The sequence below is a fragment of the Budorcas taxicolor genome, chromosome 5 (assembly GCF_023091745.1).
Source record: "Budorcas taxicolor isolate Tak-1 chromosome 5, Takin1.1, whole genome shotgun sequence".
In the NCBI taxonomy this organism is placed as follows: Eukaryota; Metazoa; Chordata; class Mammalia; order Artiodactyla; family Bovidae; genus Budorcas; species Budorcas taxicolor.
The window spans coordinates 55,747,591-55,774,896 of record NC_068914.1 but is presented as its reverse complement, the minus strand read 5'-3'; the positions used below and the strand labels follow the sequence as shown (position 1 = coordinate 55,774,896).

The 27,306-nt window shown below is 39.3% G+C and overlaps 1 protein-coding gene across 1 annotated transcript in view; it reads right to left on the bottom strand.

Moving 5' to 3' along the window:
- Positions 1–27,306, bottom strand: part of ACSS3 (acyl-CoA synthetase short chain family member 3) — a 163,686-nt gene that overhangs the window by 100,485 nt on the left and 35,895 nt on the right. Inside the window, exons 3-4 of the mRNA XM_052640971.1 lie at positions 9,816–10,004; positions 6,754–6,888 (exon numbers count right to left, since the gene is read on the bottom strand). Coding sequence (XP_052496931.1) covers positions 6,754–6,888; positions 9,816–10,004 — 324 coding nt within the window. The remainder of the gene's footprint in view (positions 1–6,753; positions 6,889–9,815; positions 10,005–27,306) is intronic.

The following is a 27,306-nucleotide window of genomic DNA, read 5'->3' as shown; positions in this document are numbered from 1 at the left end:
CTATAACTCAATATCTCAGGGTCATGAGTTTGGATAAATGTTCATAAGAAATTCAACAGTTTGATGTTGACCTCAACTGAACTTATTGCAGAAAATGTTTTATTTAAACCTAGAGATATATTTAAGAAATTAAATGTGATGCAGGCAGGATTTCATCATCAGTAAGAGCTTAATTAACAGAGGTTCATGTTTATACAACTGTATGCACACTATCAACTTTAAAAACTAACTTCTATTGATCATAATCTATTTCTTTCTACTTTGGAACTACTGTCTTCACAATGAAATCTCAACTAACCTACTAAAGTTTCTCTTTACACCAGGGCCATTTAAGGGTAATATTGTGGCCATTTTTCCAAACAGGAGAATATTAAATCACTTTGAGGGGAGGAGGGGTAATCTACTTTCACTTTTTTAAGAACAAAAATCAGTTCTGAAATTAATGAGAGTATGTGACATGTATACAAAGCTACCCAAGATTTTCTCCACCAACGATACTAATATGGTAGAAATGCGTGTTTTCTTCTGTGTTCCTAGAACCAAGCTCTGTGTTGTAAACTTATGATAATAGAGCCATGAATTGGACAGACACGTCTTAAGTTAGACAGGTGTCTTTGAAAGGTGCCAATGAAACAAGCCAGTGAAGAAGAAAAAAGTGGCTTATGGAAAAATTACTGTAGCAGAGAGTTATAGCTATTTAATTAGAGTTAGGATCCAGTACATGTCTAGTTATTTTCTGAAATGTTGACTAATCTCAAGATAACGAAATAGGAAATTTACAGTTGCTGAACCTGTTAGTAAAGGCACAAGGCAAGACTACACAGTCCTCACTGAAATTAAGTTCACCACCTAGAGAGCATATGTAACATTACACTTCATCCAGGTAATCCCTCAACTAAATTCAGAGACACTGACAGATTTTTAAAAGCCAGGTCATTTCCGCTTCTCTGGTGCCTTAATTTATTGATTGGGGTTGTAAAAAAAAGGTCATATATTTAAATGGATACAATTACAAACTGATACTTCAATATATTAATAGTATCACAAATATAATGCCTATATGAATAAGCACATTGATAGACAATAATCTGAATTGACCTTCAAGAAGGGGAAGTTTTAGGCCCAACTGATTTTTCCAGCCCCACCGTGGATGTGTCCTGGAGGCACCATTTAGATAAATAAATATGATTAACTGTGATCAAACTGTATATTTCCATTTCCATTTGTTTTTATGCATCAGATAAACACAACTCAATTCAAATTATCAAGCCTAGGGCATCACAGTTACAGACCTATAAAAAATCATCACACTGTGTAATAAAAAAATGCCAATTGAATAATCACAAAAATAACTGCAGTTCAAACAAAATGAGGATTTGAATGAAGGGTTATTCTTCAGGCTAAGAAATGCAGGCATGTTTAAAGAAGATCTAATGAAAGGAAGACAGGTGAAAAAAATCAACATTAGCCTTTTCATACATGCATTTACTTCTATAGACATATCCCTCCTAGCTGTTATCACTCTTAAAAGGCAGTCCTGGGGGAGCACAAGAGGTGACTGATGTGACCTGCCAATTGAGCCATCACAGCCTCCCTGAGGCTTAGGAGTGGCAGCCAGGTTTTTAATCTCCTCTGGCAAAAAAGCAATCCTAGTTATGAGATGCATCACCCAGCCTCATAATTTGTATCTTTTCTAAACTCAAAGGGAAGCCAATCCACTGGGCTTAATTACTGCCTCAACAGAAGGTCAGAATAAGGACAAGAGATATCCAACTGAAATAAAAGAAAGTCAAAACAGAGGAAAGGTCTCAGGAAAAATAAGGAGAGGGAGAAAGGGAACTAGTTATGGGAGGGGGGAAAGTGACAGTGGATCTCTACCTATTAAGAGGAAAGAGAAGGCTATCATCTGTTTTAATCAAATGTACATGGATTTAATATTAATATTTTATTTAAAAGGCAGAAACAGACCAGATGAAAAACTTAAGATCCCAAAATCTTATCTATGAGAGTTTTTTTAAAAAAATACAAACACATTACTATTAAAAAGAAAGACATGGGAAAAAGTTACATCATACAACAGGAAGTAGAAGATTAAATAGTTATATGTCAAAGTAGATTTTGATAAAATATCAAACGATAAAGAAAATGAGCAACTAGAACTCTCATAATTTTCTCCTGGAATAGTAAAATATTATGTCCATTATGTAAATTGTGTCAAAGTTCTTAGTAAAGTCAAATATACATCTACTGCTGGAAGCCAGCACGGGAGATCCCACCCATGAACAAGGTCATGCGGAGAGACCTGACGGGCAAGGCGAGTCAGGTCTCAAGGGGTCCTCTGCCTGAGCATCTACCCCGAAACCAAAATCTGTCTGTTTACTGTCTGCTATACTATAATATTCTGACATTACAGGGGGCTATCCCCGATCACCTTTCTCTGGAAAAAGTTAACTTAGAGCTCCAACTGGTCTCCTGCAGTATGAAAGGAATGTTTCAGATCAAATACCTCTGATGGCTCTCTAACTTGCCTGACAGGTTCCCCCGGACTTTTACAACTTGTGATTATTTACAGCCCCCCAGCCGTGAGAGGCAGGAAGCTTAAAACATCTTAAAGATATAGAGCCTTTTAGAGCTAAGAATTAGTTTGGTGAAGGGTTTCATTGTTGAGTTAATGTTTACCGCCAGGCCTCCATATCCTTTATCTTTTAGGCACCTGGGAGGATATTAATCAATGCAAACAGGATGCAGAAATAGGAATATAGTAGTTTTGATGTTAGCAATACTAGACTTTTGAGTTAATGAATTTTCTCTTTGTTATAATCACTGTACTCCTCTTTCTTTGTTATAAATTGTTGTGTCCTTGCTATGGAAGAATGTAACTTTATTTAGTGCTTTCTGAGAGTGGCACCAGACTTTGGGAAGAACAACACTATTACCCTTATCAGAAAAGGGCTATAAAATGTTAATTGGCCTTCTGGTCAGATGATGTAAATCACCTAAGACTTGTGTATACAGCTAGGTATGCAGAGAGAAAGCCTGGTCTCAATAAGAGTCAGGGCTGTTGACACTGCCTAGTTCTGTATTATCCATTGATCTCTATGTACAACCAAAAGTATAAAAAGCTTTCCTGAACAATAAAGGATGGGCCGGTTTCTCAGACCAGCTTCTCAAACTGGTTTCTTGGAAATCTGGCTCCCCCCGTGTCGACTCTCTCTTTCTCTCTCTTTCTCCCCCTCCCTCCCTCTCCTTTTCAGGCTGAATTCCCATCTGGAGCGTGGAGGCTCACCACGTCTACCTACTTGCCCTGGCTTTTAAGACCCACGCAAGAGGGAGCCCAAGGCGGGGCACCCTCCACTATTCAAGTGGGCGCCGGTGGCCTACATAGATGGTGCAAACCTCTTGTCTCAAGGTTTTATTAACTTTCCGTGTAAACCAACTTATTCAGCCTCTTTTCTCCACCAATTTTCCTACTATACTTCCCTAATCTCTCTTTATATTTCTAATTAAACAGTCCTTTCCCAGACGCTGACTCCGTCCCTGCTTCAAATTCCCTGGATCCACCGGGGCTGGACCCCGGCAATCTACTATACGAATCAGCAATATTAGCTCTAGATATTTACTTAAGAGAAATGGAAACACATGATTCACACACAGCCCTGATTAAGAATGCTCATAGCAGCTCTAGTCATAATAGCTCCAAAGTGGAAATAACCCAAATTTCCATAAATAGAAGGATAGAAAAACAATTTTTTATATGTTCATGCTATGAAATACTACTCAAAAGTAAAAACAGTGAACTATTGACACATGACACACAAGAGGTGTATCTTAAGAACATTATATTGAACAAAAGAAGGGAGACATAAAAGTCTATGCATAGTATGATTCCATCTATTTGAAGCTTGGGAATGAAGCAACAACAACAAAAAATCTATGACTGTACAAATCAGAAAGCATGTGCCTCTAGGAATGGAGAATAGTTGACTGGAAAAAGGAACAAATATGGAAAAATTCTCTATCTTGATTTGGATGGAGTTATACAGGTGCATGCGATATTGAAAATGTATCAAAATGTACTCTTATGATCTATCTTAATGTATTAAATTATATCTCAAAAATTAAAATAATAATCTGAGTGCCTACAATATGCATAATATTGTATTAAGATGTGAATGTTAAACAGAGATGTATACAAATATTAATAATTAAAAAGGTAAAAAGATGGTATTTGCTTGAGAAAAATCTGATTGGAAACATATCCATATCCACAGCATTTATAAAGCAAAAGAAAACAGCATATATCTCATTGGTTAAAAGTCATTAAACTGAGTTTAAATCTTGGCTCTACCACTTATTGGCTGTGACTTTGTGGTGTGACCTGTCCATGACTCAGCTCTTTCATCTGTAAAATTGGGCCAGTAATCACATCTACTTTACTGGCTTATGGTGGCTCAGAGGATAAACCATCTGCCTGCCATGTGGGAGACTTGGGTTCGATCCCTGGGTTGGGAAGATCCCCTGGAGAAGGAAATGGCAACCCATTCCAGTATTCTTGCCTGGAGAATCCCATGGACAGAGGAGCCTGGTGGGCTGCAGTCCACAGTGTCACAAAGAGTTGGACACGACTGAGCAAGTTCACTTCACTTACTGGTTTACAAGAATATAAGAATTGAATAAAGAATATCTGAAAGTACTTTGGGCCTCTCCTTAACTTCTCTGTAAATTCTGCATGAATTCATACACGTGTGAATAGCACACACCCATTGAACACTTGTGTTATTGTGTCCCTACCCCTCTCCTAACCTTTTCTTACTCAAAGCCTTCTGTATTACTGACTTACACTCCCTGACTCAACAGCAACAAGCCTTTCTTAAAAACATGCTGGAAGTCATCTGAAAGAAATTTAAAATTCTCCTTCAAGACATTGAAAATATTAAAATCACTGAGTGCAGCCTTTCCTGAGGAAGCACAGACTACTCAAACTACACTGGAATGTAATGTGGTGATGGGACTTCTAGGTGGTAATCAAAGTGAGAGAGCTCTAATGCTCTCTGTTCTTATATCTTGTCATTTAAGCTTTTTCCACTGATAACCTCTCAAGAGTTCTACAAATTATGCATGATTCTTTGCACACTTGCAATTTTCCTTCTGTAAAAAATTTTAATCTGCTAGAAACGCAAGTCAGTCTAACTATAAATAGCTGGAGACCTAGCTTGGGATGTAGAAATAAGCTGATTATTTGGGCAAATTTACTAAGAAAAAGCATTGTAAAATACAGTCATTTATGTATTATACTGCTTTTTCTTCTTCCTTCATGGATCACAGATAATTTATCTGTCTAGAATATTCATATTTTGTTTTCCTGAACATAGTTTTTATTTCCAGACCGATTACTTTTTCTAACGTTTTTAAAAGACATTTTAAAAAGAAATTAATCACATCTCACACAGGACTAGGTAGCTGAGAAATTAAGCATACTGTCAGAATGCATGCATTCAGATCATGACCCTGATGCTGGCTGGACAAGTTACTTTATCTCTCTTTTTCCTGGACTCCTCTTCTTTAAAACAGGAATAATGCCAAGCTCATAAAGTTATCAGGAAGTTTTTAAAAAATTATCCATGAATGGAGTGTCTTAAAAATTATACAGTAAGCTGTCAGTAAATGTTTCTAGTACAGTTGAACCTTGAACAATACAGGTTTGAAGAGCAAGGGTCCACTCACATGTTGATTTTTTTCAGTAAATATGTTGGAAAAATTTTTGAAGATTTATAGCAATTTGAAAAACTCTCAGATGAACCATACTACTTAGAAATATCAAAAAAGTTAAGAAAAAGTTATGTCATGAATACATATGTGGAGATACTAGTTTGTCTTTATACAGGCATAAAGTAAGTGATATTTAATATAAAATTAGTTTTCCTACTGTTTCCTAACTTACAATTACATTACTGTACAGTATACCTCTTTCTCTGGGACTTAGAGAAACTGGGTATCAGCCTATCAACACAGGGAAGTGATTTTTTTTTTTTAATTTAACAATGTTTCCAAAATTTTAGTATGAATATGACTATAAGGTCATGCCATATGCCATAAAAACTGTATATTTCATTCATTAGTGTATAGGCCGGGCTATCATGAAGCAATTGTATTGTTGGTTCTTTGCTATGAATGCATAAATCATTACATCTGTAACTAAATACGAATTTCTTTTTCACATTATCTTTTCATTTTTGATGTCTAGTGCTGTAATATATAGTACATCTGTGGTGTTTTGTATACTGATAGACAATTCATCTTATAAACAGACATAAACTTACAATATGGATAAATATGATTCAGATAAATACAGTTCTTTTCTCTAGCCTACTTTCAACAACAGGCTATTAGTTAAATTCATGGGAGAGTCAAAAGTTATAAGCAGATTTTCACCTGTCCAGGGGCTCACATCCTTAAACCCTGCTTTGGGTCAACTGTACTATTATTAAAGTTATAGTATAAATTAATAAAGGATACCACAATAGAAGATTCATTGGATCCAATTCATCAATGTTACAGATATTTCTATGTTTCAATCCTTTTGTTTTTAGTTTTTTTATAAAGACAGAAAATATCACTGTTTTTTGCCCCAAATAGTGACATTCTTAAAGGATACTTAAGAGTTTACAAATCAAGTGCTCCTGTCAAATAGTTAACAAGAATCATCCTTAGCACACCACCATAAGCAAGAATGAAATTCAATATTCAGATTACCGTATTTGGACGATGATAGATGAGAACTTTATCTGGCTTGTGTTGTCCTATTCTCAGCGCTTCTTCTACAAGCGGTATGTATTCTACCTTCCTTCCAGGTTCAATGCCAAATGATGCTGTAATAACCAGCTTGGGCTACAGTGGAAAACAAACAAATGACAAAGCTGAGCCATCCTAGTTAAGGCAACCACAGTATTTCAGGTATAGGCTGGCAATTTAACACTTCTAAAGAAATGTTTGATTCTGTTCTCTCTTAAATAAATGGCCTGAAAACCAAGAAACTATTTAACTACTTTTAAACGTTATAGCCCTAACCACTTCCACATAAATCTCACTTACCTGTTCAGAATTCCACATTCAATGATGCTTTTGGCCAACAAACAGGAGCTGTTAAAAAAATACTTTCCAAAAAATTCATTAAGCTAGGTAGATGTAAATTTGCCATGAACCAGTGAAATGGAAGCTTAGAGTCCCCTCACTTGCATACGCCCACATAACAGCTGGTCGTTACTGAAATTGTAGCATTTCTCAGAGGGGAGAGATCCAGCCTGACTGCTATCAATAAGCATTTCCAAGATTTTTCATGTAAGCGTCTCTGCTTACCCACCTGAAGTGACCTCAGAAGGAAGAGACTGGAATCTCTAATACGTTTTATGATTCTTTCTCATTTCAAATGCATACTCATTTTCACGAAATTTTATTATAAATTTGTCATATGTTTCTTAAAAGGGCCCTCAAACAATTTAAGTTTCAAGTCCCACAGAGTCTGAGTCTGCTCTTGGCATTCTCTCTGCCCGACAATTGGCTAGTCACTCTTCAAGATACGCGCAGGTGTAGCCGTAAGATTCAAGGTGAGTCTTCCCTCCTTGGTAGATTCTGAGCAGGCCTCAGATATCCATGTAGAGTCAAGGTGCTCCTTCGTCCCCACCTCTGCACAGGGAGCTCTCCACGGACAAATCTGGGCCCCAGTACCTTCCTGTCTCCTATGCCTGGTACAACGTTTGTCATAACATAAGCTCTCAACAAAATACTTGTGGCATGGAACCAAAATTCTCAGTAATTTACAAAACAAACATGCCTTTGTTCTTTTAAGTACACTGCTTCTTCACAGAGAAATCCAAAGCAAAGGAGACAGATAAATTATTCAGGAGACAGAAAAATCAATCCCAGAAGGTGCATCCATTCCTGAATTTTGATTTCTGGTTACAATATGTTTCCTCTAGGGAAGGTTTATATTGTGCCAAATATATGCATATATAGCACTTTCCAGTTTTCAATATCATTCAGTATTCGCAGAACTGAGGCCCAGTGCCAGTGGCATAGTGAGCCCCAGCTTATAAGTGGTGGAATCAGAAAGAGGGCCAGTTCTGATTGCTTTCAAAATGTTCCTCTTTCCACTATTTCAAGCTGCCTTTTAAAAGCAAAAAAAAAAAAAAAAAAGGAAAGACATGAAAAAGTAAATCAGGTATCCTTTTATTATATTTTTAAAGGTCAGACGTGTGTGTCTGTGTCTGTGTCTGTGTGTGTGTGTGTGTGTGTTGTTATGAATGAAAAATGCCAGTGATGCAGCATAAGTTTTATAAATTCTTATTACGTGTGTGTGTGTGTGTGTATATGTTTTTTCCCCATGTCATATAAAAGCTTTTTATAAAAAACAATGTATCTCATGTGTTAGTTGCTCAGCTGTGTCTGCCTCTTTTGATCCCATGATCTGTAACCTACCTGCCAGGCTTCTCTGTCCACAGTGATCTATTTGCTGTCCTTCAAAAGGATTGTACCCTTTCCTGACTCTAGTGCTAGCCTCTAATTCTTTTTCTCACCTTTTGGATCCGACTACATCATTCTTTTCAACTAGCTGAATCATAACCAAGATATTATATAACTCAAATCTCACCTCTTTCAGGAAGCCTTCTTCAGCCACCCCAACTAAGAGAAATCATTCCTGTCTCTAAATTAGGGGTCTGAAAACTATGATTCAGAGCCCAGTCCTGCCCAAATTACACTCTGTAAAGTGTTGTTGGGACACTGCATGCCCTTCACTTCTGAGGTGCTTAAGTGTTACAACAACACAGCTCCATAGTGTCAACAGAAGCTCACATGTGATCCACAATGCCTGAAATACTAACCCGTAACTTACAGAAAAAAGTCTGCTAATCCCTGCTCTAAATTCATAGAATAATAACAGCACATCTTTTTTAATGGGTACTATATGCCAGACAACATGCTAAGTGTTTTAAATTCAATATGTCAATGATATTTCACAGTAGCCTTTCAAGCTTGTGATGTCAGTACCCCATCTAAATGTATAACTTCACCCGTCCCTGACACTCCCTCTTAACCACTATGCTATATTCGTGGAAATATATAGGTTATAAAACTAGTCATGTGCCCTATCCATGTGATAAGTATCATTTATTAACCAGTTCCAAGGAGAGTACCAGACACAGAGTGGAAGCTTAATAAATAATGCTGAATGAGCATATTAGTTATTCTTTTCCTTAAATGTATTATATATCCAAATGTAAATGGCAAGTTAACTTGAAAGACTTGCACCTTATATGTCATACTCTTCACAGTATTTAGAATGATATCTTTCACATAGGACGGACTCAAAAATAAAATTTTGGTTAATAGTGTATGCCAAGTAAAAAGTCAACTTTATCTCATTTGATAAGAGGATCTAGCAAACACTTGGAGAAGGCAATGGCACCCCACTCCAGTACTCTTGCTTGGAAAATCCCATGGGCAGAGGAGCCTGGTAGGCTGCAGTCCATGGGGTCGCGAAGAGTCAAGAACGACTGAGCGACTTCACTTTCACTTTTCAGTTTCATGCACTGGAGAAGGAAATGGCAACCCACTCCAGTGTTCTTGCCTGGAGAACCCCACGGACGGGGGAGCCTGGTGGGCTGCCGTCTATGGGGTCGCACAGAGTCAGACACGACTGAAGCGAATTAGCAGCAGCAGCAGCAGTAAATACTATCGCTCTTGCATGGTTCACTTGCAGATGAACACAGCTGTACTATATGTGGTTATTGCTTGATTTCTCCAAACAAAGCACTTACCTTTGCATGATCAATGCGAGTGCTTAGTTCTTTGGATGCAAATCCCCCAAATATGAGACTGTGGATGGCTCCTATCCTGGCACACGCCAGCATGGCGTACATCGCCTGTGGGATCATGGGCATGTAGATAACCACAGTGTCACCCTTCTTGACACCATGCTTGACCAAAACACCAGCCAGCTTAGAGACCTGTAACAACATCCTCAGATCAGCAAAGTGTTCTCTGTATTAATTCCCTGAACTTGTAAGTTATAGGAGCAACCCTAGAAGACACTCACCCCATTGGTAGTGGATTATAGAAGCCTGAGTAGTACATATTGATAATGATGATGAGAGTTTAGATGGTGACAATAACAACAGACATTTGGACTATTGTAATAGACTACAGGGCTTTCCTGATAGCTCAGCTGGTAAAGAATCTGCCTGCCATGCAGGAGATCCCGGTTCGATTCCTGGGTCAGGAAGATCCACTGGAGAAGGGATAGGTCACCCACTCCAGTATTCTTGGGCTTCCCTTGTGGCTCAGCTGGTAAAGAATCTGCCTGCAATGCAGGAGACCTGGGTTCGATCCCTGGGTTGGGATGATCCCCTGGAGAAGGCAAAAGCTACCCACTCCAGTATTCTGGCCTAGAGAATTCCATGGACTGTATAGTCCATGGGGTCACAGAGTCGGATACGACTGAGCAAATTTCACTTCTCTTCACTTGACTGCTGCTGTTGCTGCTAAGTTGCTTCAGTCATGTCCAACTCTGTGCAACCCCATAGATGGCAGCCCACCAGGCTCCCCTGTCCCTGGGATTCTCCACTTGACTACAAGCCGATTTACTATTATTATGCCATGTGAATTTCATGGCTTAAATTTGCTTAATTATTCATTCAACAGTATTTTTACTGAACAACTATCATATGGCATTGCATTTAAGGTTGGGAAAACAAAACCAAAAAAACAAAGACGCAGGCGTTTCCCTGTGGAGCTTGTATGTTAAAGGGTGATCTGTCAAGTGAACAGATAAATAAACGAGTCTCAAATTCAGATATATGTTGGGTTAATTGTTGAAGGAAACAAGCATGGATTAACAGGGAAAACATCATCAAGCATTTATAAGGTAAATAAGACAGATTCTATTATTATTATTATGCCTATTTTAAAGAAAAGGTAACTGACCCTCAGAAATAATAAACAGCTAACCTTAGGTGTAACCAGGACCCATTACAGGCCTTTTGACCTCATATTCTTGGTTCTTTCTGTTGCCCTAAAACCAAGTTGGTTTTTTTTTTTTTTTTTGCAGTTTTTAATACTAGTTAGCTATACAAAGTGACTGCCCTCTATGTTAAGAGCATACATTCAAACTTTTTTTTACTTCTAACATGCATTTAGGCACCAAACAAACAAATATTTCTTTCATCTTAACATGTATTTCTAGTAATAAAGACAAAAACGGGTTTTTCCTGGTGGCTCAGCTGGTAAAGAGCCCATGTGCCAATGCAGGAGTCACAAAGAGACACAGGTTCGATCTCTGGGTAGGGAAGATCCCCTGGAGAAGAAAATGGCAACCCACTCCGGTATTCTTGCTTGGAAAATTCCATGGACAGAGGTGGCTGGCAGGCCAAAGTCCATGACGTCGCAAAGAGTTGGACAGGATGGAGCACACACACAAGTCCAAGTCCAAAGACAAACTAGATCATAAGCCAACACATGATATAGTTTGTTGCAAGAAAGTTTTCCATTGCAGCAGACTGTAGGAAGTATGCACAGATTTAAGTGAACAAGAACTTCAACATTCTTTCACCTAAAAAATATATATTGAGTTTCCATACATCACACACATTGTTTTCTGACACATCAGTAAACAAACAAGACAAAGATCTCTACCCCCCCAGAGTACTTATGTTTGTTTTAACAGAGGACATGAAATAAACATAATAATCATATATTACGTTAAAAGGTACTGAGTGCTATTTGATGGGGGGAGTAGAGCAAACCAGAGGGGATTAGGATACAGGGGATATAATTCTCAACGGGACAGTCAGGACAGACTTAAGAAAGCAACACTTGAGCAATGACATGTAGGAGGTCAAGAATAAGTGGCTGTCTGTGAGTATACTATTTCAGGCAGACAGGACACCAGCACGGTGGTGTAAAAGGGATCACATGTGACGTGACTGTGGAGCAGAAAGAGCAAATGAGAAAGTAGTCACATATCAGGTCAGAGGACTTAAGGGGTGGTAGGGATCCGTTGGGCAAATGGAAGGACTATGCTTGCCTTTAAATGTGACGTTTAAAAGAGGGAACAGAGGCAGCCTGGGAGAAGGAGTTAGGCCACACCGCTATTAGTGGCTCCTTTCATTCCACTCTCCCTCTCCTACTGTTTGAACAAGTTCAAAGGATTCAGAATCCTGATCATTCTTCCTTTTTCTCTCTATTCACTTCCTCTGTGCAGATAAAAGATGTGGTCAAGGTTAAGGGCTCTGGGGAACTACAGAAAGTAACAAACCACTATCTCAGTGTTTTGTCCTGCCCTGTATTGCAAACTCTAATTTTGTGCTATTTTTTAAGAACCCCAAGTTGCCCAGTAGGAAGTTATAAGAAAAATAAATCAAAGTAACATCAACCATGAACTTAAATTCCTAATGGAGTTCAAGAACCAAGATAACACTGAAAAGTTATATCCAAACATCTCACTGTAAATCCTGCAGAAAGTGGCCACACTCTGGGATTGCATTACTGGGTGTTCCCTTTAAGGTGCAGCACTGGGAGAGACCAGTGGGAAGAGTTTGTCCTATTCACAGCTATAGCCTTGGCATCTTAAATAGTGTTGAATAAAAGGAATTTTCAACCAAAACCCAATCCAGCAGTGATTCAGTAACTTTAAAATCCAGTCTCACTTCACAACATTGCTGGAAGATGTCTAAAATTTTTCTGTCCTCTTAAAGAAATGAAAATCAATAAAGTCAGCTCTTTAAACAAAACAAAAAAAGAAAAGATCTCACAATGGCTAAATGTAGCCCCAAGATGTATTTAAGGTGAGGTCATGTCACACCTAAAAAAGACAAAGAGCCAACGTATTAAAATCAGAAGATTTCATACGCAAATTCAGATTTCCAGGTTCTCTTAAAAAACTGGAAGGTCTAGTCACAGTGCCTCTGTGTTCTTGAATGACAACAATCAACTGAACACAAAGATCAGCTGCTGGGTTTGCCATGAACTTGCCATTCCCTAGCGCTGTTCATAACAGAGCTTGCATTGTTCTTTCCTTCTCAGTTTAAAATATATTCCCCGGCATCCTGTTCATTTCGTCATGTGCTTACACCACAGCTCCATAATTAAAGAGATGTGAGTTTTGTTGTTGCTTGGTCACTAAGGCGTTTTGTGACCCCCGGGACACTGTAGTCTGCCAAGCTCCTCCGTCCACGGGATTTCCCAGGCAAGAATACTGGAGTGGTTGTCAGTTCCTTCTCCAGGGGATCTTCCCCAACCTAGGAACTGAACCCACGTATCCTGCAGTGGCAGGCGGATTCTTTACCACTGGGTCACCAGGGAAGCCCACAGAGATGTGATAACTGAGGGATAACTGATTTTTCTCCCATTTCTCCCATATATACTACAGGCATCCGAGTTGTAACCACGGCCCTGGAAGACTACCTTCAGTCCAATTAAGGTGCACTACGTCTGTGTCACCACTAGATGGTGCACATTTGGCCTTGTTAACCTCCCTCCAGGCAGCTACTCCTTAATGTTTAGATGCTATACTAACCACACTTGAGTTGCTAGGAAGACACACATTTTATATGATCAATAAAGAAAATACCTTTTTTAGTACTTTGGGGGACTAAATGTTACTCCAGCAAAATTCTCCACCGTTACTTGTAAATTATAAAATAAATATAATTAATTTTTATAAATTTGAAAATGAATGGGGAAATAGGTTTCAAGACTTCTAATACATTCATGAAAAATAAAATATTAGCTCATAAAAAATGGGATTAATATGAAAGCATTTGAGAATGTTTCATTTAAAAATATTCCCACAACACAAATATAAACATTAGTCAAAACTGATCAAAGATTATCTTCCATAGAGTAAATCAGTACTTGCTTCGCAAACCGCCAGTGTGTCCATCTAAGGAAAATAATTGTTTGTAACACAAAGAGAGCATTGTTGTCCAAATTATAGCAAGAAGATAACAATCAGAGGCAACCTTAGGGCCATGTCAAAGAAAATTATATGAAAGAGAAGAAAAGAGAAAGCATATTTCTAAACAGCAATGATGTTACTCTGCAAACCCTGCTTGAATCATATCAGAAACTGTAAGTAGCTTTAAAATCAATTATAGGGCTTCCCTGGTGGCTCAGTGGTAGAGAATCTGCCTGCCAATACAGGAGACATGGGTTTGACCCTGATCTGGGAAGATCCAACATGCTGCAGAGCAACTAAGCCCGTGCACCGCAACTAAGCCCGTGCACCGCAACTAAGCCCGTGCACCGCAACTGCCGATTCTGCGCTCGAGAGCCCGGGGGCCGCGACTGCCGATTCTGCGCTCGAGAGCCCGGGGGCCGCAACTGCTGCAGCCCCTGTGCCCCGAGCCTGTGTTCTGCAAGGGAAGCCTGTGGACCACAACTCAGGAGAAGTCCCAGCTAGAGAAAAGCCCATGCACCAACAAAGACCACGCACAACCAAAATGAATAAACAAAATCACTATTAAAAAAGGGGCTCTTTACCAAAAAAATAGTAATTATAATATCTGAGGAAACAGTTTACTGAAGTTGGATATAACTATATTTAATTTCCCATAGAAAGAGTTAAGTACCTAAAGTACCTGTATTTTACTTTTAAACATATAATCAATCACATATTTTGTACACACACATCATACAGACAAGTTTTTGATTTTTCTTTACTTGTGCATACATAGAGAGCCACCAAGAAGGTAAAAATTTATCTCTAATGAATTGGTTCTTCCTTTGGTCATGCAGCAACCACGCATCCAGGTAAATAAGTATCTGTGAAAAGAATAAATGGTATCAAAACTGCTTAAGATGTGAAATAATACTAACACTACTTGCAAGGAACCTTTCAGGAATGCAAATATTTTCATCTAACATAAGAAGTTTCTACAAAAGCAACTTTTAAGAGAGTGACTCCTTATTAGACATGACATTGAGATAATTCTCTTTTAAATATGAGGTGATGTGATGTTAATTAAAAGAAGAGAAATCAAGCTTTCTGCAAAAGATAAAACTATACCATTTATATTCAAGAGTAAAATGTATTATTACTATCTAAAACAAAGAATATGTATTCATATTTTAAAATGGAATTCTATTGAGTTTTAGAAAAGAATATAAAGTAGTATCTTATAATGAACTAGAAAATATATACTAACACATTTCTTCTCAAATAGTTTTCCCCATATGAAGGAATAAATATCATTCCTGAGAGTAATCATTTTTCTCATTCCCAACTTTCTTCACAAGTGGGTTTCAATCAATATTTGGTCATTTTAAGGCTGTGTATTTGCAAGCAGAATGAAATGCAGAATTGTTTAATCTATTTAGTTCAGGCTCAAAATAACCACAATTTCAATAATCTGTGCGCTTTCAAGACTAATGTGATTTTCAGACTGTATTTCACAGAAAATTAGTTCAATCCTACCCTTTTCTACGCATGTTGCTCAGAGACTTGATAGATCATCAAAATTTATCACATCTTAAAAAGGACATCTTGTTCATTTTTAAATAGTACTTCTATTTCAGTCAGGCCATTGTTGACAGAGCAAATGATCCTCCATCAAGGAGAAGTCCAAGGTCTAAAAGAATAGAAAATGTAATTGACGCCTATCACTTACTCATGTGGTGAGTACTGTATGTATAATTAAAAGGAAAGAAACTATATAGAAAAGAATAATTAAGGATTGCTTCCACTTTTTACCATTTTAACATCTTTTCACTCAGGGCATTAATGGTTGAATAATAATGACTTCCTCCTGCTTTCACTCACTTGATAGTTTCTGCCAAAATTCCTAATCCTCAGGAAATTTGCTACTTTGATTAGGCATTTGTCTGAGAAAGTAAAGCAGTTCAGAATAGACAGAGCAAGAATTCAGGGTGAAGAATGTTGTGAGATGACTTGGAAAGATATAGAGATTCAGTACCATGTATCTTTTAGAACCTTGCTAAGTTTTGTTAAGTTAGATTTATATTCAGGTTAAGATCTCTGTAGAAGTAGGCACTTTCCTTATCCTTACAATGCAATTATTTTTGCAAGATCTAGGGCTGTGACAGTGGTGATAAAAATAAATGATATGATTTGAGAAATACTTTGTGTAGACCATATAGGGAATGATGGTTGAAGGATGCAAGAAGTAATGGTAGGAAAGGAAGAACGGGTTCAGGTTTGGGTTCCAATAACTGGTTGGCAAATGATTTTACCCACAAAATTATTTGCCAGGCTTGAATCAAAGTTCCCTGTTCAGCTTGAGGCATGGAAATGGGACAGTCAAAGGTTTAAAATAGGCTTTGGAGGGCAGAAGACAAAACTTATCAAAGAAATGCTAAAGGAAAAAAGATATAGCACTGAAATCCCAATGGATACTGGGGATGATGAATTTGTAGTAAACACATATTTGCAGTTAGGACATTTTTCTTCAACAGTTTTCAAGCGAGGTGGGCTTCCTAGGTGGCGCCAGTGGTAAAGAACCTGCCTGCCAGTGCAGGAGACATAAGAGATGTGGGTTCAATCTCTGGCTCAGGAAGATTCTCTGCAGAAGGGAATGGCTACCCAATTCAGTATTCTTGCCTGGAGAATCCCATGGACAGAGGAGCCTGGCGGGCTACAGTCCATGGGTTTGCACAGAGTCAGACACAACTGAAGTGACTTAGCACACATAGCATGCATTCAACACATTAACATACAGAAATGGAGATGGCAAAGAACTAGGTTGATCAAGGTCTGCAGTTCCATCATGGAGGTGAGATGGAACAACAGGTAAGACAGGTGAGGATATTAGCAAGAGGGCTGTGTTGTTAAAGAGTCTAAGCAGGTAGCTGAGAGAGAAAAACAGAAGAATCCTCAGGTGGTGACTACACACAGAACCACTTGAAACTATGATATTAAAACGTTGAGACATTTGTCTGCTATCTTCTCAGTCAGCCGGCTTTTTAAATAAAGTCATATTCTTTGTCCAAAAACAAGAAAAAAATGATACTGTGTCTAAATACGCAGACTGTGTGAACGTGGTTTTGTTGCATTATCTACCAGAGGTTTAAAACAGACACTATGCAAGTTATAAACCCCAGTTTACCTGTGATCTTGACCCTTTCCCCACCTTCCATCTACCAAAAAGCCAAACTCCAGGGTCCCCTCCAGGATCCATTTCCAGCTGATCCTCACAACATCCTCCTTTTGTCCCTGGGACATCATACCATGTCCCCCTTTCCCTCCACTGTTTACCCTCTCAGTTTATCCCACCTTAGGCAAACCTCCTTCTTACAGACCACCTCCACTTGTCTTCTTCACAATAACATCCACCTCTGTAACTCTTTAAACTGCCAGAAAGACTTCTCAGAACCAATTCATAGGTCTCTATCTCTACACTCTTCTCTAATTGCATGTGTTTTTTCTCTAGCACCAAAATTTCCAATAAATTCTCATTCATTTTATTTTCCTCCCTTAATCCCTGAATTACAAGTATTGCAAGTATATTGACAGTATTATTTGTCACTGCTAATGCGCTAAATTATGTCCAGCTAAATTGTGTGTAAACAGTTTGGTAGCCAGCCTGGAACCCAAGCACCACTCAGAAAAGCACCATTCAGAGACACGTGAGAAATATTTCCAATTAAAGACTTTCCAGTTAAAGACTTCTCAAATGGATTTTTAAACCAAAGCTCAAGTCAAAGTTGATTACTTTCTGTATGCTTTCTAGAGCATTTCTAAAGGAAATATTCCAAGTCCTAAAGCAAGTTTCATTACATTTTTTACAATATAACCCTCCTGGACTACAATGAAACAGAATTCGACAATTAGAGAAGTCACTTTTCATAATTTTGCACTCTCACATCTTTACAAAGATATTCTAGAAAAACTACAGTATAATGTAGTTAATGTACACATTTTTCCAAATGTATTATGTTTAAAAGGTACAGAATCTACTATGCTCTATTAATAAAAAACATTCAATTAAATATAAATTCATGTAAGTCATCTGGATAAGGCTATATTCTTCAATGAACATAAAGACATGATAAAAAATCACTGCCTTACATATTTGTGTATATAGTACTAAACAAGCAAAATGTAAAACAAAGTTAATATTTAAAAAGAAATTACAGTGTGACTGCTATAAACACCATGTTAAAAGACCAATGGAAAATATTTTTTAAGTAGCATTAAGTGAATTAAAACTATATTCCTTTTTCTCAGTCTAATAAATTGTTTACTGTTGTGTTTCTCAACCTGGGGTCTATGGAGACATTCTCATGGTCATCCATGAATTCTCTATGAGAATTTTTAAACCTGGTATTTTGATTTTGATGACAATTTTTTAAAAATTAATAATGTAAAGCATATTCTGGATTTATAAGCACTCATGCAATTTCACTGTATTTATTTGTAATTTTTTATAATTCATGCATATTAAGTGAAAGCCAGGTGATGTAATGATTTTTTATAATAAAAAATTAAAAATAAAAGGCTTTATGAAAGTTTAAGCACTACTATGCGACTTCACTTTCTTTCTTTCCATAGTTTCTTTTGGAGAAGGAAATGGCAGCCCACTCCAGTGTTCTTGCCTGGAGAGTCCCATGGACGGGGAGCCTGGTGGGCTGCAGTCTGTGGGGTTGCAAAGAGTCAGACATGACTAAGCAACTAACACACACACACACACACACACACGTGAAAGAAGAATTGAGGCATCACAGAGAACAGGTTGCCAAAACTCAAAGGACCCAGGGCCGCAGCACTCAAACCATAAGCACCTTGCAGTTAGACGTTCAGTTCTACCTCAACATTACTCACTCTATGAAATTAATTTTGTCAATCTGAGCTTGGTTGACTTTGTAGATTTGTTTTTATCCTGGCTTATAAATCATAGATGGCTTTATGTATCTATTGAGCTATAAAGAAAAGACATTAAAACCTAGTTTTAATTGCACATTAAAAAAATAATTTGTCAATACAAAAAGTATGTAAGAATGCTTTTCCTTTATGAAGTATTCGTATGTCTCCATTTTTAAGAGGAAAAAAGTTGCTTCATTGATCTTTTTCCTCATACAGAAAGACAAATATAAAAGCAGCGAAAGATGGCAAGAGATGTCAACAGGAACCTTGCATCATATAGAGCAATCTACACTGATTATTTAATCAAAGCTTTAATTAAACAAACACCCTCAGCATCTTTATAGACAGTACATAAACATGACAACTACTCCGGGTACACCAATCATACTTCCCAGAATTTGCCTGTGTTCCTGTTAACCTTTATGATTTCATTGGTCAATACAATCTTGAAGTCAATGAATATATACAAATGGCTCACAGAGAAGTTGCTAAATATCCCAGGAGTTGTACAAGGACACAAGATCATTGCAATAGTTGGGTCTGTTCCCAATAGCATTAATATCACTCACCAAAAAGAGGCACACATATCTTTAAAAAATGAAAAATTCGCAAATATAATACACACACTAGCAGCTAATAAGGGCTTCCCAGTGGCTCAGTGTTAAAGAATCTGCCTGCCAACGCAGGAGACACAGAGGCACAGGTTTAATCCCTGAATCAGGAAGACCCCCTGAAGAAGGAAATGGCAACCCACTCCAGTATTCTTACCTGGAAAATTCTATGGACAGAGGAGCTAGGTGGGCTACAATTCAGGGGGTCACAAAGAGTCAGACGCAACTGAGCATGCATGCATGCACAGTAGCTAATAAACAAAGCAATGTAAATCATCACAAACACCAAGAATACATCATAAATACCCATAAGTAGATAAAATTTCCCATAAAAACTGTATACGATCAAGTTAACATAATTTAGCTTTATAATGAAAATGAAATTATCTTCAATCAAGTATAGCATGAAAAAATGAACAATCAATTCCCCCACAATCTCCAGTCTTCACATCAACTCTACTGAATGCAACATGCATTGATTTATTAACATTTATTTTGCTTAACTAGTACAAATGTCAAAAACATGAGTATAAAACTGTCAAATGAATTAAACTAAAGTTAACAGCATCATTTCCCATGCGTAGACCTGTATTGATTTCAAAAAGCCTTACAAATTATTTCATTTCATACACTTGAAATATGATCCTATCCTCATATCTTTATTTGCATCACTTAAGCCAATCAATGTCTCCCATTATATTAATTAGCTTTATCCTCAACTTGCTTTGAAAATTCTGTCAAATAATTTTGTAGCTTCAAACATTTATTATTAAAGCTGAGAAACTGAAAGCTGATGACATGCTCAGCTGTCCTGAAGGTGAAAGTGAAGTCACTCAGTCATGTCCGACTCTTTGCGACCCCATGGACTGTAGCCTACCTGGCTCCTCTGTCCATGGGATTTTCCAGGCAAGAGTACTGGAGTGGATTGCCATTTCCTTCTCCAGGGATCTTCCCGACCCAGGGATCGAACCCAGGTCTCCCGCATTGTAGACAGACGCTTTACCGTCTGAGCCACCATGGAAGTTCCAGCTGTCCTAAAGTCTGACAATACAACAGGTGCAGGAGCTAGTCACAGAAGAATAACTGTTACCAATTCCTCCCACTTCCACCTGGAGGAGCACACTTTTTCCCCTTCTACTCAGTACCTTCTTGACTTCACTAACTGTCTCTCTCTCTCTTATTCTTCAACCATCTTTCTATTTGGGATCCCATTTAATTCATCTTGTTGGCCTCACTTAGGTCAGCAAACACAGTCATTCTTGCCTTCACAGTGCCCACCATCATTATTAACCCTGTCAGGTCCAACTCTTGCACAAATCTGCTGCAGACGAGGGGCACCTGTAGGGAGGCCATCTGTGTGGGGGGCACAGATTTCTCTCCATCTGTATCCCCATTCCTGCCCTGAAAAGAGGTTCATCAGAACCATTTTTCTAGATTTCATATATATGCATTAATATACAGTATTTTTCTCTGTTGGAGAGGATGTGGAGAAAACAGAACCCTCTTGCACTGTTGCTGGGGATGTAAATTGATACAGCCACTATGGAGAACAAGATGAAGTCTGTCTGTCTGTGTGAAGTCGCTCAGTCGTGTCCGACTCTTTGCGACCCCATGGACTGTAGCCTACCAGGCTCCTCCCTCCATGGGATTCTCTAGGCAAGAGTACTGGAGTGGGTTGCCATTTCCTTCTCCAGGGGATCTTCCCAACCCAGGGATCCAACCCGGGTCTCCCACATTCCAGGTAGATGCTTTAACCTCTGAGCCACCAGATTACAACCCCTTAATTCTACCCAGTACTAGTCACATTGGAGACTTTGGGGATGCCCAGCTCCAGCCTGGGGATCCCAGGAGGTCGACCTCCCTCGACCTGCCTAGGGATCCAGTCCTCAAAAGGTTGTCATGCCTCAACATGCTCAGGGAGCTGCCAGTCCAGGGGTCCCAGGAGGTCAACATGTGTCGACCTCCCCGGATATTCAATCTCCAGGAGGCTGTCATGCCTCAGTTTGCCTAGGGATCTGCGCCCTGACCTGGGGATGCCTGGCTCTCATGCTGCAACAGTACTGGGTCGGAGAAGCTTCAAAAAGACTCACCCGTAAGGAGGTCCACCCATGGAAATTGAAGGAGGCCTATTAGTTTTTTCTTTTCCTCCCTGTCATCACTGTCTTTCAGAGGGGAAATAACCAATCTACTTTCTGACAGATGCTCTTGAGATGCCTCCTTAATAACTGGAAGCTGTTTGATCCTCTGTCTGTAAGGGTGGTGGTGGTGGTTTAGTCGCTAAGTTGTGTCCGACTCTTGTGACCCCATGGATGGTAGCCCATCAGGCTCCTCTGTCCACGGGATTTTTCCAGGCAAGAATACTGTGAAGTGGGTTGCCATTTCCTTCTCCAGGGGATCTTCCTGACCCAGGAATAGAACCCGGGTCTCCTGCATTGCAGGCAGATTCTAAAGAGATTCTCTCTCTAAAGAGAAGTTCCTTAAAATTCTTTTGTGCCACTGCATGGCCACGGTATCCTCTGGGGGACAAGGAGCACTGGCCTGAGGCTGGCAGCTTAAACTCAACACCATCCTGCAGCTGGACTTCTTCTGTAAGAGACAAGGGAAGTGCACAGAGAGCCCCTGCGTCCAAATTTTCTTCCAACTAAGAGGCGTGAAGGTACCTGTCTTAACTCATGGGATTGTTGTATGCCCTAAAAGTGAGCGTACTAGGCAAATGGTGTTAGGCACAGACAACCAAGAGAAGGAACTTGTGGCCCCCAAGTTACCGGGTGCTCCTTTCTTATATCCAAATGTGCCCCCATATCTGGGAGCACCCCCTCCACAAAAGCCAACTCGAGTATGTCCCTTAGTTGAAACTGGAGCAGAAATTGGACCAACCTAGGTCTGTAAGCCCTTCTCCCCCTTAGAACTAAGACAGATCAAACAAGACCTGGGCAGCTATACAGATGACCCAGGCAAATATAGAGATACATTCCAACACATTACCTTGGCCTTTGACTTGATGTGGAAGGACATCACGGTCATATTGAGTCAAATTTTATCTGACACCGAGCATGCTAGGATCTTAAAGGAAGCCCGAAGGTCTGCTATGGGACTTCACATGCCAAGCGATAAATGCCCAGTAGGGCAAACTGTGATCCCCTCCTCAGATGCTAATTAGAATTATAATGGCCCTGGGCACATCTGGGAAAGTGATCATTTTCTGATCTGTGTAAAGGCAGGACTGAAAGCAGCCCAGCAAAAAGTAATCAGCTATGCCCGGGTCTCAGCAATAACTCAGGAGCCCAGTGAGAACCCCATTGCCGTTGTGGAAAGGCTAAAAGGGGCCCTCCAAACGTTTACCAATCTGGACTTGGACTCTTACGAGGAACAGGTGATTTTAAAGGACAAATTCCTGTCCCAATGTGCATCAGACATCAGGATTAAGCTACAACAGCTACAGCAGCAGGACCCTGCTGCCCCTTTAGATGAGATGGTCCAATACCTTCATAACAGAGAACAGGAGAGGGAGGTCAAGGCCCAGCAATGGGAGAAAAGGAAAGAGATAAGGCATGCCCAGACACTGGCCGCCCTCCAGGGAAGCCCTATGGCAAACCCCGAGGCCTTGAAGGACAAGGCATGAGGCAGATGCCTAATCTGTAGACAGGCAGGACAATGGGCCAAAGAGTGTCCAAACTGAAACAAGTCTCCTAAAATGGCTTGCTACAAATGCCATCAGTTGGGACACTGGGAGGCATTGTGCCCTCACGACCCAAGAGCCTCAAGGTCAAGCGCCAAGACTTCCCTCGCGATGGTTCAACAAGACCTTGGCTGGAGCAGCCGCTCCAGCGAGCCCGCCTGGCACAGACAGCCATCACGGGGCTGGAGCCAAGGCTGCAACTGCCTGTGGCAGGTAGGTCCGAGAATTTCTTGGTTGACACAGGGGCTACCTACTCTGTCCTGACCTCCTACTCTGGAGCCTTCTCCTCCCAAACCTGTACTATTTTGGGTGCTACAGGAAAAAGTTACAAAAATATTCACCTGAGCACTTCTTTGTTGCTGGGGTGGACAAATATTTTCCCACCAGTTTCTGGTGGTCCCTGAGTGTCCTATACTCCCTTATTGGGAAGAGATCTTTCCCTGCCTTCGAAATCTTGCAGATACTGCAGTTCTGATAGAAGATGCTTTAAAACTCTCTCGGGGGCAAACTGACTATTTTTACCAGCCAGCAAGTGAAATAACTCCTGAATGGGAGAAGCCATTTATGGATGTCTGATCAAAGGACCCTCAGATATGCAGTAGTCTCCAATTTTGAGACCATAGAGGCTAAACCTTTGCCACCAGGTACTTCAGCCCAATTAGCTGAGCTCATAGCCCTGACTCAAGCTTTAGAGCTGGGAAAAGGAAAAAAATGTAGCTATTTACACTGCCTCCAAGTATTGAAGGCTCCTTAAAAATCTAAAAATAAAACTACCATATGACCCAGCCATCCCACTACTGGGCATACACCCTGAGAAAATCAAAATTCAAAAAGACACATGTACCCCAGTGTTCACTGTAGCACTATTTACAACAGCCAAGACAGGTGGCACATATTTCTTTTTTTTATGATCCAACAAATGCTTCACTTTCACAGCAAAGCCTTCTCTCAACTACTGGAGCCAGATTAGTCTCTTGCTCTGTGCTACAAATGTTTTTGTTACATTACACACAGTTGCTTTTGTGTTCTTCTCACCAGGCAAGCTAAGAGTTCCTTGAGAGTAGGAAACATTCATTCTTCTGAGCCCACTGCCTCATACAATAAGCGTTCAATATATAATTGAATATACACTCACAGGAGACAACTTCCTTCTCCATCTCCCGTGTGCCACCTATTGGACTTTGTTTTCAGCTATTATTTGTCTCCCTGAAGAATTATTTACTGTTCAAACAAAATGTCGATTATAACATTGTCAGGTTACCATTATCTATATATTAAAATCTGGTATCTGTTGTGCACGTGCTAAGTCACTCTGCTGCTGCTGAGTCGCTTCAGTCGTGTCCGACTCTGTGCGACCCCATAGACGGCAGCCCACGAGGCTCCCCCGTCCCTGGGATTCTCCAGGCAAGAACACTGGAGTGGGTTGCCATTTCCTTCTCCAGTGCATGAAAGTAAAAAGTCAAAGTGAAGTCGCTCAGTTAGCGACCCCATGGACTGCAGCCCATCAGGTTCCTCCATCCGTGGGATTTTCCAGGCAAGAGTACTGGAGTAGGGTGCCATTGCCTTCTCCGCTAAGTCACTCTCAGTTCAGTTCAACCCTATGGACCGCAGCCCACCAGGCTCCTCTGTCCATGAGATTCTCCAGGCAAGAACACTGGAGTGGGTTGCCATGTCCTCCTCCAGGGGATCTTGCCAACTCAGGGATCAAATCCCTGTCTCCTGCACTGGCAGGCAGGTTCTTTACCACTACTGCCACCTGGGAAGCCTTTTGCCTGATATCATTTCCTCCAAATGTTGACATGGTTTCTTCCAGCCTTTATCTGAGTCCATGTCACTGGGTTATCTCTTCAGTGATAAGCAGTTTTCTCAGACAAATCTATATAAAAGAGAGGCCAGGTCACTTGTATTATCTTTTTATTCATAACCTATCTCCCCAAAGAATGCAATTTTCCTATAGGCAAAGACTGTACCACTCACTACTGTAACGCATGGTGTCCATAGAAGTGCCAAATACGTATTAGGTATTCTAAAAGTATGTTTTGAACAAATAAATAAACTTGGCTCCATCATCATTCCAGTCCAAGAAATAAATGGAAAGCAGATCATCCACTGATCTTACTGAGTTAACTTTCAAAAAGGTCAGAGTTTAACTGACTTGTAGACAAGACAAATCATCTAACAAGAACCTACCAATGAATGATAAAAATAAATCCATTAAGCAAATGCAGGAATAAAAACTACTAGAGACCAGACTTCTACATTTCCAAAATGACCAAATTAGGCAAAAGTTTTAAGCAGAGCTTTTAGATGCAGAGAGAAACTTTTAGTCAAGCAAAGCATTAAAATAAAGAAGACTTTTGCCCTATTAAAAAACTTAAAGTTCCCAATATTAAAAAAAATTACAATGTGGAAGACACAAGTGATATTTTTGGAAATGATTATTTCTCTTAGACAATAGTTAAATTTTTCGTTACTATTTAATGAAAGTTATTGAATATTCTATTCATGAATTCATTCAGTATGTAATATGAGCTTATGCTATGAGGCCTATATTAAACATTGAATCAATTCAGTTCAGTGGCTCAGTCATGTCCGACTCTTTGCGACCCCATGGACTGTGGCACTCCAAGCTTCTCTGTCCATCACCAACTTCTGGAGCTTGTTCAGACTCGTGTCCATCGAGTCGGTGATGCCATCCAAGTATCTCATTGTCTGTCATCCCCTTCTCCTTCGTCCTTCAATCTTTCAAGCATCAGGGTCTTTTCCAGTGAGTCAATTCTTTGCATCAAGTGGCCAGAGTATTGGAGTTTCAGCTTCATCATCAGTCCTTCCAATGATATATATATTGGAATATATATATTTATATATATATATATATAGTATAAATGAAAAAGCATTTTATAGATAAAATAAATTGATAAATAAAATATAACCCTTATTCTCAAGAAGCTTTTACTACGGTCAGGAGGTACATTAATAAACAAGTAGGTATACCAATAGTGTAGGTACTTGGCTAAGTAAAATAAAAAGCAAAAAGAAACCAGTGCTTAGAGAAAGGTACAAGTAAAGTGATCTGGACTTTGAAGCATGGTGAGGATTTCTGGCATAGGGGGAATGGAAAAAAATTGAGTTTATACTGCAGACAGAAAATTGATTTCAGAAAATTAGAGAAATATAATTTCTTTAAAAACCTGGCTGAGACAGTTCAAAAGGGTTGCCCATCTTGTTGCTATTCTGGGTTGATGTAAAAATTATCTTTAGACATTTCTAGTGTTGAATGCATGGCCCTAACAATGGGGAAAAAAGAAGCCAGGAAATACCAAAATGCTGTTTTCTCATTTTACTTATTCCCTTCTATATTATCTGTTAGATTGATCTAATACTTATTTTCTTTCTGTAGAGTACTCTCAGAATCTAACTTAAGTTTCATTAAGCTGAAAAGTTACTCAAATAAAGTTCCAGTTATAATTTAGATAAAAACTTAAATCAGTAGTACATATATAAACATCTTCAATTTCAAATGAAATGTAAGTGTTTCTGCTAAACCACATTATACAACTTTGCACTGCACAAATTAGCTCACAAAAATAACAAGGTTTCTGGGAAAATTAGATGAAGTCAGACCACTCAAAAATCAATGTAAGTAGAGCCTTTTAACATCCATGAAAGTACTAACACAGCATCATCTTCAGTAGATCATTTACAGCCTTAACACTGGGGCTCCTGCTTCCTACTTCTACTGTAAGGAATTTGCTTCCAAACTTTCTTCAAAAAAAAAAAGGTTAGTCAAGATTAGTAAAGAATAGATTTCCACATTAATTATTTTTAAAACAGGGGACAATGTCCTCATCTTTAGATTTCTAAAACTATTTCATCATCATTTTCACTAAAGGGTCTTCATCTTTTATTCTTAAGGTTTTCAGATATTGATAAGCTATTCTCTTCAACTGTGAGAAAATCTCTCACCAAAACTTCTTGACGTGTTAATGATCCAAAAGAAAAGCAAGTGCACAAAAGACCTGCCTGGGCTCTTCAGAAAAGTGGAACAATAAACGGCCCAGAAGCACAGGACCAGGGGTTAACTGCACTAGCCACTAGGGATGACGAAATTAAATCCAGACTTCTCCAGGGGTCCGGTGTTA